General features: G+C 42.2%; 1 protein-coding gene across 1 annotated transcript in view; it reads right to left on the minus strand.

Moving 5' to 3' along the window:
• Positions 1-13,880, minus strand: part of man1a2 (mannosidase, alpha, class 1A, member 2) — a 190,830-nt gene that overhangs the window by 111,831 nt on the left and 65,119 nt on the right. Inside the window, exon 4 of the mRNA XM_080478269.1 lies at positions 9,743-9,839. Within this exon, the coding sequence (XP_080334395.1) occupies positions 9,743-9,839 (97 nt within the window). The remainder of the gene's footprint in view (positions 1-9,742; positions 9,840-13,880) is intronic.

Genomic DNA, 13,880 nt, shown 5'->3' on the forward strand with positions numbered 1-13,880 from the left:
TGAGTCCTTGACAATATTCCGGACTCTGCTGAGGCAGCGGGAGTCGTAGATATCCAGGAGGAAGGGCAGAGGGCAGCTGTCCTCACTAACCTCTGCAGCCTCTTCCTCTCTGCCTCGGTGCAGCTGGAGTACCACACCGTGATGGCGTAGGTCAGCACACTCTCTATGCTGGAGCGGTAGAAGGTTACCAGCAGCAGAGTGTTCAGGTTCTCCCTCCTGAGAACTCTCAGGAAGTGGAGCCGCTGCTGGGCCTTCTTCACCACTGCAGCAGTGCAAAAACGGAGAGCCAAAAGCCGCAGCACTCGTGCGCGCCGCCATTTCTCCATGAAGGGGATTAGTGACATTGCACTTTATCGCATTTATTGTATTTATCCATTTTTAACTCCATTTATTATCGTGACTCTTGAATGTTCTTATCCTGGTTTATGTTAGTGACTACTTTTTATCGCTGTAAGGTTTTATTTTATTGTTGTTTCAATTGATCGATTCTTGATCTTATCGTAATTGTATATTGGTGAATAGCGGAACATTGAGCACTTGTCTTGTTTGTGTTGTTTCACTTGACCAATAATCTGCTTGTCTGGTTCATCGTGTGTCTTAATTTGTTTAGATGTTCCAAATGCATCACAAAAATCTGTAAAACTAGTCTAGCCACGGGTACTAATAAAGTAACCTTCAACATTGAACAACCATAGTAAACAATTAATTTGCACATGCGCAAGTAGAGGGACAAAAATTGCAACTTCCAGAGTGTCATGACTCCCAGTCCATATTCTCCTTGGACTTTGCAGTTTTATATCAGAGTCTAACGTAGTACAATCCAAATTAGTCGTCTGCCCATACCAATGTCTGTGTACACGCCATTATCACTGTTCACAACATATTGTTCTCTATTGGCATGTGTGTGGTTTCATGACAAAAACAATAAACAGCACCAACTTACGGCCTGGCATGCCAACTACATCGTTTTCAGAGTTGTTGCCGTGTATATGAACATGGTATTCAAAACATTGCCATGTAAACACAAAACTTTTCTGAAATGAAAATGTAAAGATTATGCATCTTCGCTTGTAACGTCAGGTTAACCTTACACAAGCCTCAGTTTTTCCATTTTTCCTGCATCTCATCAATCAACTTTGAGGATAAAACATTCAGATCCTCACCCTCTAAGAAGTGCGCTTACAAACAGATAATCGGTGTCAAACAATGTCCACAAACCCACTGGTCTGTGGACATAATCTTGTGGCTGAACGAAAGCAAAGACTAAACACAAATGAGCCCTTTCTTCTGTAGTTTGTGAAAACTAGTGACTTTCAGTCACGTTGTTAGTGCTCTTACAAAATGATGTGTGGTGTGTCGTCTCCCTTCACCCTTAGTGAGCTGGAACCTGTTCCAGCATCCCACAACTTTAAGTTGGATGAAGTAGCATTGAGGATGGATGGAGAGTGTGTGACACAAAGAGCAAGGCTTAGAGTAAATAAAGTGCAGTTCAAGTTCAAAAAAACCTGTCAAGCATTCAGCATCAGTTCAGCTCCATTCCCAAAGAGGCTGTATGGATGTGAACAGCTCTAATATAGCATTACAGTTTCCGGTCTGTTCCAGCAGTGGGTCCAGAGGGTAGTGAAAGACCTTGTAAAGGTCCTAGTTTATGATGGGTCCTACATTTCACGCTGCCTGACTTTATACCTGTGCATAAACAGATCCTTTCCATTGTTTTGCTCAGCTGTGCCTATCCCGCTAGTTGTCACCCATGGGTGCTTTGCCATGGTGCAATTGGGCAACTGCTTTTCAAGGATGCAATGTGCCGTGTCGCCCTGGGAGCCCGTCATGCTCAGACATGACCTCGATGTTGGGAGGAAGACAGTAATGCTGTATGACTGCGAGCAGAGGGCTGCTTGTTTATATCCACACAAACTCTGCAGAGATTCTGGGAGAGGGAATGAATATGCAGCAGCCCTACACAGGATTACACTGCTTTTTGAGAGTATTGATTACAAGAGCTGGAAATCAGTAGTTTTTGATCTGCCATTGTGGTTTGGGGTGGGGGGGGGGGGGGGGGGGGGGGAATAAACTATTATACCAAACAGAATATGCAGTGGGTGGCTAGAAATGATCAGACAGATAAATTATTTTAATTTATATAAAATAATGACCTCATCTATTGATGCATCAGTGATCACAGAAAGAAAATCTTCAAAGTTAAAATGGGTTTCAGCTTAGAACAGCATTTGTGTCATTTCAAACTAATAGATCATCTCTTTGGGCAAACACCCAAAGTAATCTCATAATGGATGAGGCGGATCTTCTGAATAATGACAACGCTCTCTTTGGTTCTGGGTTGGATGTTATGTCCAAACTTCATCTCCATCGTCTTCCACCTCACAGACCTCACAACGCTGCCTGCTTGAGGCAGAGTGCGATATTATTTATTGAGAGAGAGCATCTCAAACATACTGCGGGAGAAAGCCGTGTTGATGGGCCAAGTAAAAGCAGATGTATGATGAAAACTAAACGTGATGTTGTCGGCTGCACTCGGTGAGCGGTTGGAGCCGTTAAAAAATGCTTCTTTTTTTTTAATTAATTTGTGCACGATTTATGATCAATCACAGTTTCTATGCATTCTAAATACGTAGATCTATATCTTCAATGCAGCTCTATGATCCCCCTCCCTCACTGAATCACATGGCGCCCACAACCGGCCAATCGAAAAAAGAAAATGGCAGGCATACCAGGAAATAATGTTGTATTAACGGACTGAGAATGTGAGAAGATAAACATTATGAAGCAGATAACGGCTTCAAGCACCTCCTCTTTGACCGTCCAATTCATCCGTATTTGTAATCAGCGGGCAGAGTCATGCCAGCCGCGGCAATCCGCGCCTCCATCGCCGGCAGAGCGACGCATAGCGACCCGCTGTCTGTAGGGGCTCAACATGAAAACTCATTTTACACACAAATTATGGAACTTTTTTCATTGGAATTAGGTTAGACAGGCCCCCTGGCTGGCTCAGTAGGTAGAGCATGAGACTCTCAATCTCAAGGTAGAGGGTTCGTGTCCCACGCCGGGCGCCACCTTCCCGTGGGCTCTCCACCTGCAGGAAGGTTCTTATTCGGTGCACTGTGATCTGGGTGACGGTGCTCAGACTGACACCCCCACCACCCGGAAACAGATAAGAGGGAGGAGATGGATGGATGGTCCTTTGTTTCATACAACTGGAGAAATCCCGTGTTTTCAGGAGCAGTACATACCTGTACCCCCGCTGCTACTTAGTTCATGCGCCGGTCTCTTCACAACTTGAATGTGGTCATTTTGGAGTAAGCTCTTTGTAATATCCATATTTAGTATTTGTTCATAAGAGATTGTATTATTAATACTTTGTGTTTGCAGAAAATTTTAGATATTTTATATACTTTTAAATGTATTCAGTCATTCTCATTTTAAGTAATCTGTGCTTATCAGCTCTTCAATAAATCTTAAGTAAAAGTACTTCATTTGAATTTTTCTTCATTTATTTTCAGACAGTGTAATTTTACAGTCCTTTACAGTGGCAATAAATAGGTCCAGGGGAGTTAGACTATCAATATAACTGCCGGCCAGTGGCCAAACATTTTTTTGCACAGGGGAGTAGTTATCGTCCATTTATTGTTATCGAGGTGAACTGCTCAACATATGTTGATATTGATTTCAGGCCATATCGCCCAGCCCTACAGTGAACAGTGGTTATGTGAGCCCCGTGGCACAATGAGAGGCTGACTCCTCTTGTTACCATTCTGGACACTCATCCGGACGCCATGTGGCCAGCACGCATCACTTTGCTGTTTCCCTTTCAGCAACTCCATTGACTTTATGTAGTAGAGAGGAGATACGGTTCATCACTGTCTGGGAGAAGCTTAACTATCAACTCGGCTACAGCCAACGTGGCAAATACAAACTACAAATAACATTGTGAAAAACGACAAATACGGATATCTATATGAACAAATGGAAATGGTCTGATATATGCTATTTCACTGATAACAACTTAGAACCCTTGAACAGAAACGAGGAGACTAAAAATACAAAGAATGTTAGTCTAATTGTTATTGGGAACACATTTCTTATTACTAAGTGAGAAAACTATGAAAAAGATGATGACTTGACCTGATAAATTCAGTCTGCTTGATTGTAATTTTACAATTTTTTTGGAATAATTACATTGTTTGTAAATTGTCTCATTTTCTGCTTCAAAATAAGATCAGTTAACTGAGTATTCTGTCAACTGTTATGATCCTGTCAAATCAAAATGATGAATACCAAAAAATGTCAAGCCCAAAATTCAAACTCGAAAGATGGTCTTCTGACTTATTTCACAATTTACATTCATTTCATTTGGTAATCCCTCCTTATTCTGTAGAGACACACGGAACTCCTCATCAATAATTGAACAGTGTTTTGAACAGCGTGTGACGCTTGATTCTTCGCTTGGCTTGTGTTGTAATGGCCGCCCTGTGTCTAATCACCTGCCAATGTCCAGACTCGGCTATTACAAGGAGGCAGGAGGGAAAGCACTCACCGAAACACAAAAGGACACGCTGCCGATGAGCAGCCACACACACACACACACACACCCAGCAACCAAAGGCACAAACAGACAGAAATTAAGGAAAATACAGAAGTCAAACTGCCATAGATTAAACAGTCACATAAATGAGAATAAAGATGTATCCTTATGAATATTAATTAACACAAAGCAACCATTTAGTTGACATTTTGGACATCCTCATTGTGTCTCATCATTAACTTCTTTTTTTTTATACACATCTAACATCTCTCTCTGTATTATAATGGGTACATAACAACACCAGACAGTCAAAAGCAGATGTAGAACTTAAAATAATAATGTCATATTTCAGGGCATGGACCATACTATTATTTTGGGTGGTGTAATTGACAACTGAAAAATAAGACACAACAAAATACACGTTTGTCAGACTTTTGTTTGATTAGATTTTTCTCAAAAAATCATGCTTGTTCTCAAAAACCCAGACAACTCTATTTGTATGAATGAGAGTATTAAACAATCAAATCTGATCTTGCCACCTGGCATCAGAAATAGAGAGTCAGTTATACTAATTTCATTCACTGCCAAGCAGCTGCCGGCCAGCAGCCGGGGGTTGGAGAGGTGTCGGTTTGTCCGTACTATCATCAAGATGACAAAAACAAGGTAGCGTGAAGGCTGTGGTGGAAAAGAACTTGCATGTCATCCCTCCACAACCACATTCGACTCGAGCTTGACAAACACTCAGTCCTTCTTGATATAATTTTACGCGCCTCATCGCGTGCATGGCTTCACAAGAGGATTTCGCTTTCAATTCATTTAGTTTAAGCTGATTCTCTCAAACACGAGCTGATGAAAACGTAGAAATGTAAAGGCGAGCACACACAAACAGTCCCAGGAAAATCTGACCTGTCCCACATCTCACTGTGTTGCATTATTGGAAACCTGCAGGATACAGTCACTTCTTTGAGCCGCTCAGCAGGACACAGCTTTATTAATTCCACCTGTATCAAGCTGCAACAGAAGGGGTGTAGTTTCCTGGCTATTTTTACCTCTACATTATCTACCGCGACAGCTTAAAGATGGAAAAACACAACGAGCTCCCGGTACCACCTGACAACATTAAGCTGCTGCAGATAGAAATTCCTTCAATGGTGGAAAATTGAAGAAATGCATGTTATGCATGTTATGCATGTTGAGAGCGGTTACTGAAATGATGGTTCTCTTGACATTTGGAGCTTCTGGTGTGCAAATATACAAATGTCAGATTTTGCACACTGTAAAACAAGAGTTGTGAACATATCCAGACCTTCAGAGGTGGATAGAAAACTGAGTTGGGCAGTTTGCTTGTTCTTTCATATATGTTTTTTTCTTATTCTCCCACAATCATCACACATTCTTTATTTTTTTCCTTTTTAGGTACCGAGCAGAAAGGCCAGGAGGCCAGGACCCTATTGTATTTGTAGTGGTTCTTTTTCTTCTTATTATTATTATTTGTTTTGCAGCAAACTTGCACAAAAACTCACCAAATTTGGCAAGCTCATAAAAACTGGCGATAGAATTAAGAAAATGTAAAAATGTGCTCAAGAGTGCTAACATGTCTCTCTAGCGCCACCTAGAAAAACCAAAACGGCCACCACGCCCCGTAGGAATGTCATAGAAAGATCAAACCAAATCTCAATTGTTCGTCTCACCGAGACCTAAAAATCACGGGCTGGTACCCCTGACCTAAATCTGACAGGAAGTCTGCATTTTGCCTTTCAAAGTATGATTTTCAACCAAAAAGGCCCTCAGCCTCTGAAGGGAAAATAGATTTGACCCCCTAAACATGGTCACATGCTCACCAAATTTGACACGCAAAATGTAAAAAAAATAACCCCCAGAGTGCTAAAATGTGCTCTCTAGCGCCACCTACAAACACTACAACGGCCACCAAAAACACCTAAACGGCGACCATGGCCCGTAGGAATGTCGTAGCGAGATGAAACCAAAACTCAATGGTTCGTCTCATCGAGCCCTACAAATCACGTGCTGGTACCCCTGACTTAAATCAAACAGGAAGTCCGCAATTTGCCTTTCAAAATAAGATTTGCAAACGCTATCTACTCTGAGCACGAATATCTATCGACTTCAAAAACCTATTAAATGCCAGAGGAGACTCTCCTCCTCTAAAATCCCGAATATCATTTTCAGTCGTCGAGCGGTTTTGTTTTCATTAGCCATCAAAGTTCCGAACACTGAATCCTGGGACTTGTGGATATTGGCTCCCGACACAAAATAAGAATTTCAAAGGACTTCCACTTCAAAGACAACATCTCAGACGAACTAGCGAGACCGCCGGGTGCCCCGTAGATTGTTGTCGGGTCTGGTAAGCGGAGCAGGCGGAGGAGGGAAAGGAAGCAAAAGAGGGGCTGCAGGTCCGGCCTCCTGCTCAAGCTGAGAAACAACCCTCAGAAACCACCTCTGCCGAGCCTGTATCTCGCTAACACCAGATCCATCACACATAAAACGGACGACCTGAATCTACAGCTCGCGGGGAATCGCTTTGTTCGAGACTGCTGTGTCCTCATCATCACAGAGACCTGGCTCAACCCGAGGATCCCCGATGCTAGCGTGCAGCTAGCAGGCCGCTCTCTGCACCGTGTCTACGCTGTCGGCTCGTTGGAGCAGACATTCACACGGTGCACAATGACGGCAGAGTTAGTTTATTAATAGTTCCTCATCTGTCCTCCGACGGGAAATTTCTTCACCAAATGGAGCGTCTTCAGCAGCCACACAGCGCAGCGCTCTGGGAGGTGATGGAGGCCGGGGGTGTAGCTCAGGAAGTTACAGTGCAGGTTGTATTGACTATCGGAGTAAACTGGAGTACCGGAGGAAAACAGCACAAAAGGAGAGAACATGAAAACTCCACACAGAAAGGCTCCTGCCGGGATTTGCACTTGGACCCTTTTTTGTTTTTTAACTTGGACCTTCTGGCTGTGAGGCGAGAGGCTGTGGACTAATTTACACGAACGCCGTGCCTCCATCGTGCCTCCATCGTGCCTCCATCGTGCTCAAATTTTAACAAATTTCTGTAGGGGTCAACCCCACCTCACCCCTCTATCTTACTGTGATACCGAGCTTTATCTGTAATGTTCAATTCTTGATAAATTTGGGAAAAATCACATGAATCCGATACGAAGATATGTTCTTATGCAGCTGTATACATAAAAGATGGTGGACCCAAGCAAATCGGAGAGGATCATAAGAAATCTGACGTCAGTTGCAAACGATCTATTGCGAATTCGGACAGTCCTTATCATGGCCGCCACACAAAACACTTCTGGGGTTAAAGAAAAGTCGATAGATAAGGAGACAGGAGGGACAATTCTGACGTACCCCGGGTCTCCGTCCCTGTCGCAGTCCTGGGTACCCCAACGGAAGGGTGACGGAAAAGCGTCCACCTTTGGAGCGGTTATTTCCGGAAAATCCCAAATTCTTGAACCACTCCATTCCTGCACTTTTTGTGTGGTGGAAACGGGGCTTAAGACTGCAACTTTACACAACTAAACATAATGTAAACAATACCACTGATGTGGAAACATCCTGCAAAATGTGTAAGGTGTAGAACGGATCTTAAAAAAAAAGGTCTCTGCTGCTTTCACATAGATCAACCTACCCTCTAAGATTCGCTCTGATTGGCTGTCTTCATAACTTGTCCCGCAATGAGAGCAGCTCTGATTGGATCTCTTCTCCATTCATCCCACCCTAACATGTCATCGTCTCGTTTTGATACGTTGACTAAAGTGTCAGTTATATTTCGTCATAGTTTTTTCTATCGGTTTTTTTAATCTATGCACTCAAAAATTATGGCAGACATCATATATAAATTAGAAAAAGTGCAACTATATTGATGTAATTGTGGACTAATGCATTGTGGACTGCTAAATACTACATTGTGGACTACTAAAAACTACATTGTGGAATACTAAATACTACATTGTGGAATACTAAATACTACACTGTGAACTACTAAATATTGATATTGAAGGAACCAAACACCAAATAATATGCTATGGAAGAAACATACTTATTCAAAAGCACATAAGTGAACCAATATAAAAATGTATACAAAATAAAATATGCTATTATAACCTTTGAATTTACGCTTTAAATTGGTCACAGTGTACAGGATGAATTTTGCAAGATCACACAATTAGTACTAAAAATGACAACAATCTCAACATAGTTAATTTTAATGAAACATTCTACTGCAAAATACAGTGAAATGTAAAAAAAACTCAACAAAATTCTATAAATCCTATATAACCACCTTGCTTGGTGGTTTCTGGGGCTGGATTGTAGGTTTTTGCAGCCAGTTTTGGTCCACGGGCCTCATGTTTGACTGGAGTAAACGTCACAGCAGCGCCGTGCTGCGGGAGGCTGTCTGCTCATTAAGGTGCGTTAACAGTTAAAACCTCTGTGTTCGACTATTTGTCTGCTCTTACCGGGTCCCTAGTCCGAGGTTTTAATGTACATATAAGTTAGACGACATTCAGCAAGCTGTGCACTACTTTTTTGTCCGTCTTTTTCGAAGACTGACCGTCCAAATGGCGCCTGGAGGCTCGCTGCCTTAAACCGTGCAGTGAAATGGAGCTACCGCTACTTAAACTGGCTTTAGCAGCAAAAATACTGCCAGTGTTCAGTCTGTTCCACCAATCCATACTAACAGACATTTTCCAGATGACTGACCTTACAAAAGCACGCCGTGTCTCACTGAATGATAAGCTTCATCAATTAGACTGTTAGTGCAGGGTTGTGATTATTCCGGGGTTGAAGTGATTGTACAGGGCAATGTATCAGCCCAAGTATTCAATTTATTAACTACTGCATGGGTTTATATTGTGGAATGAATTTCCTTTATCTGGCACCTCCATGATGCGTGTTTCCCGCCTGTGGTTTGGGCGATCTTGTGTTTCTGTTTGCAAACGCTGCATCCAAGATGATACGTATCCTGCTGAGGGCATTATCACATAACCTTGTCCGTGACAACAAAGACAACCGCGTGTGCGTATTTGTGTGGGTGCGTGTGTGCACACGAGTGTCGGCAGGGAAGTGTGCGTCTGCATTCATGCATGAATGCATGTGTGATTTACAACAGTGCGAACAAACTGCCAATGGGCAGGGACCGCAGTGGGAGAGAAGGAGGGTTTGTGTCTGGCTTACCAAAGATATTGGTGGAATGTCCTTTCTTGGCGAGGGGCTTCAGCTCGTTGTGACCCCAGCCGTACTGTCGGTAGCTGTCCCAGGCATGCTTCATCATCTGGAAAGACAAGAAAACAGCACATTGGAGCAGGTGAAGAACCACCAATGCGATGTCGGATAACTTGGCTTGGCAGAAATGGCTCATCATCCGCGTTTAATTGAGCGTCATCATTTTATTTGACACAATTTGTTTTGGTGCATAATGAGATTTTAGCAACAACATCTGTTGTTGTTGGAATTAATCAAGCTGTTACCGACACTACGAACACCAATTAATTCAAACTAAACTATCGTTCTCATCAACATGAACAATCAAACAATTGTCATACAATGCACACTTAACACATCCGCCCGTCAGACATAACATTACAACCACCTGCTAAGAATTACTGAAGCCCCAAGATATGCATTTTTTTCTGGACAAAAATATACATTTGATATATTGAAGTTCTTTCGCTACTTTGGTCCAAACACTACAACACCAAGTAGCCCATGGCTAAATCTGGCGCATTTACACAAAGTGAGTGTACTGAGTGTCCATTACTGTCCACTGTCCTCTGCAAATATACTAATGAAAACATGCTGATATTGACTAATGGGGTCTTCTTGCTCAAACTAAAAAGGCATTTGGTTTCTCACTACACTCACACAGGGAGTCTAGAGCAGTGTTCACACCTACCAAACCCAAACCTCATCCCAACCCAGCCCCCTTACCGGCATGTGAAATATACAAATCGCAAAAGACCAACTGAACTGAGATTGATTGTATGTTCCCATGCGTTCTAAACGCACAGAATGTGACCAATCAGGTGGAGCCCGACTATCCTAGATCTATGCACCATGTTGATGCAAGTGGCTGACACAGTGGCTGGGGTCACAATCTACATGTAAATAAAACACTGAATGTTGTCCAATGTAATTTCATATCATGTTTTCCTAATATAGTGCAGCCTAAACACTATTCACTTAGAACCAGATGCATCAATGAGCCTTGGTTACCAATGATTCTAGTACCAGTTTTCATCAAATTTGAAAAGACACTGCAAAGTACAAACACCGCACATAGCTACAGGTTAGTAAACGCTAGAACTCAATCATCTAACGATCACAATTATGCTCATGTCAGCTAATTATTCTGGTTCAAAAACAACTATGACAACAGAATATTCACTGGATGGCTAATACATCCAAATCACTAACAGAAGCCATTAAAAACAAATCTGTGCCGTCAGTAGTCATAATATTATGTCTGATTGGTTTATCCTTGCCAAGTCTTGCAAATGAAACATTTCATGAGCTCATAAAACAGTTTTTTTCTTTGTGCAGTGTTTAATTTTCTCAGTCTTTCATCAATATGCACAAAAGGCCAGACTGTAATCAATCAATCATCCCATGAACGTCTCATAAATACAAAATCTGACATCTCTTACCTCCAACTGTCGAAATATTAGAACAATTGGAATGCAATTTTGTAGAAAAAAAACACTGAGAACACACTTTTATTTCTATTTCCCCCCACAGGACAAGACCCTGATTTCACAGGCAGCAGCATCCTTAGTGGCTTAAAGAGAATCTCAAATGTTGGAATCTTAAATTCAGCAAAAACGGAAGATGAATTTTAAAGCGCCGTCTCAAGCGCATCACTTCTTCCTCACCTCCTCTGTGCATCAGTGGACGTTTGTCTGCTGAATAGAACAAAATAACACTCTATTCTTCGGATGACCTTTGAAGGTAGTCTGCAAAAGATGGGCTCGAGGAGAGGAGTAAGGATTTATTTTTCATTTTTTTAAAAGAGCAAGAGATTGTGAGATGAGACCTGACACGGAGGCTGATGCTGAGAAGCGGCGCCCCGGGGCGAACAGAGAGAGATGACACAGCCCAGGATGAAAAAAAAAGCACCAGTTTTTACTCAAGCAGGGTCGCTTTCAATTTCAAATGTTTAGTTTTTTTTACTCTGCAGCCTTACGTGAGCGTCATGGTTAACATGAAAAAAAAAAACTACGCTTCCTCTTGACGTTGTTGCGTCAGTTACAATCTTTTTCTGTGGATATCGGCTGATTTCTTTCTCTAAATTGCTTTATCTACCCCGGAGCGTTCATATCTGTCCATCAGCCAGCCTCTCTCACTGAACATTTTCAATTATCATATTTCAGTGACAATACTGATGCTGACATGGCTGAAGTACTGAGGCTTATTGGAGGACCCTCATATCATATTCTATTCAAGCTGTTCAAACAATTTACAAAATATGAATAAGTGAAAATTTAGGGGGGAAAAGACGCTTAAGATCACTGAAGACCTACAACTACAGAACTATCATGAATGCTCTTTGATTAATAAAAATAAGATCTATCCCACAATGAGATGCATACTACAAATGTATTATTTTTTTACTAGAGACCGCATATTACAAACAATACACAACAAAACTACAGTTACTCAAGTGTGTGTAAACAAATGGAAAATAATGTTTTCACACTATGTTAAGTCATTTTTATATCAGGCAATTAAGTGTAAAAAAACTAAACAAAAAAAACCAAAAAAACTGAATGAGACATTATAGTATCTAGATTAATATAATCCCCTGATTTAATATTAAATTCAGATTTGTCATTCAGTTATAAACATCTATACACTATGTTTGACAGCTCGTTGTGGTATTCAAATTGTTTTTTTTCAAAGTGTAATACCTAAATGACAAACTAAACAGGCTGAGTGAAGCGGATGTAGATTGTTTTCTCAATTTCTTTAAAGTACATGTGTTGAGAAAAGACAAAGTGTTGGAGTTACGAAATATCCATCATATCGACTGAACGTGTGACTGTAAATGTGTGGAGCATCTTTGAGGTGGTACAGTCCCTCAACCCTTAATCAGGTAAGTGACTATATTTGGTAACGCCCACATTTCCTCTTGACAGTTTCCATGACCATCACAGGATATAGAAAGTAATACGTGTGTTACACATCGAAATGGGAGCTTCTGGAAGTCTGTCATAATTAACAGCTCTGGGTGCAAGTGTTTTAAAATGTGTGAATGTTCCAGAATGTGTGAGTTCTGGAGCTTCAAAACGCATCCACGTTCCAGAACATATGAGTATTCCAGAATGTGCACAAACGTTGCAGAACGAGGGCAGCTTTTAGAATGCGAGTTCCAGAACATGTGCGAGTTCCAAAATTTGTGCGAGTTACAGAACGTGTGCAAGCGTTGCGTTGCAGAACGTGTACGAGCGTTGAGTTCCAGAAGGCGAACGGGCGTTGAGTTCCAGAATGTGTGCGAGCGTAGCGTTGCATTGTGTTGCAGAACGTGTGCGAACGTTGCAGCACTTGTACAAACTTTGGGTTGCAGCACGTGTACGAAAGTTGCAGAACGTGTACGAGCGTTGAGTTCCAGAAGGCGAACGGGCGTTGAGTTCCAGAATGTGTGCGAGCGTAGCGTTGCGTTGCAGAACGTGTACGAGCGTAGCGTTGCATTGTGTTGCAGAACGTGTGCGAGCGTTGGAGAATGTGTGTGAGCATTGCAGAACTTCTACGAGCGTTGCGTTGCAGCACGTGTACGAACGTTGCAGCACTTGTACAAACTTTGGGTTGCAGCACGTGTACGAAAGTTGCAGAACGTGTACGAGCGTTGCGTTGCAGCATGCGTACGAACGTTGCAGAATGTGTGCGAGCGTTGCAGAACGTGTTGCAGAACATGTGCGAGCGTTGCAGAACGTGTACGAGCGATGTGTTGCAGCACGTGTACGGACGTTGTGTTGCAGAACGTGTACGGGCGTTGTGTTGCAGAACGTGTGCGACCTGCAGAACGTGTGCGAGCTCCAGAACGTGTGCGAGCTCCAGAACGTGTGCGAGCTCCAAGAACGTGTGCGAGCTCCAAGAACGTGTGCGAGCTCTAGAACGTGTGCGAGCTCCAAGAACGTGTGCGAGCTCTAGAACGTGTGCGAGCTCCAAGAACGTGTCAAAGCTCCAGAACGTGCGAGCTCCAGAATGCTTGAGAGAATTTCAGAATTCCAGAATTCATGAGAATTCTACAATGTGTTTGAATTAAACAGATTACAACTGAAATGAAAATGTCCATGTATATAGATGAGAGCCCTATAGA

The sequence above is a fragment of the Lipophrys pholis genome (assembly GCF_963383615.2).
Source record: "Lipophrys pholis genome assembly, chromosome: 13".
Taxonomy (NCBI): domain Eukaryota; kingdom Metazoa; phylum Chordata; class Actinopteri; order Blenniiformes; family Blenniidae; genus Lipophrys; species Lipophrys pholis.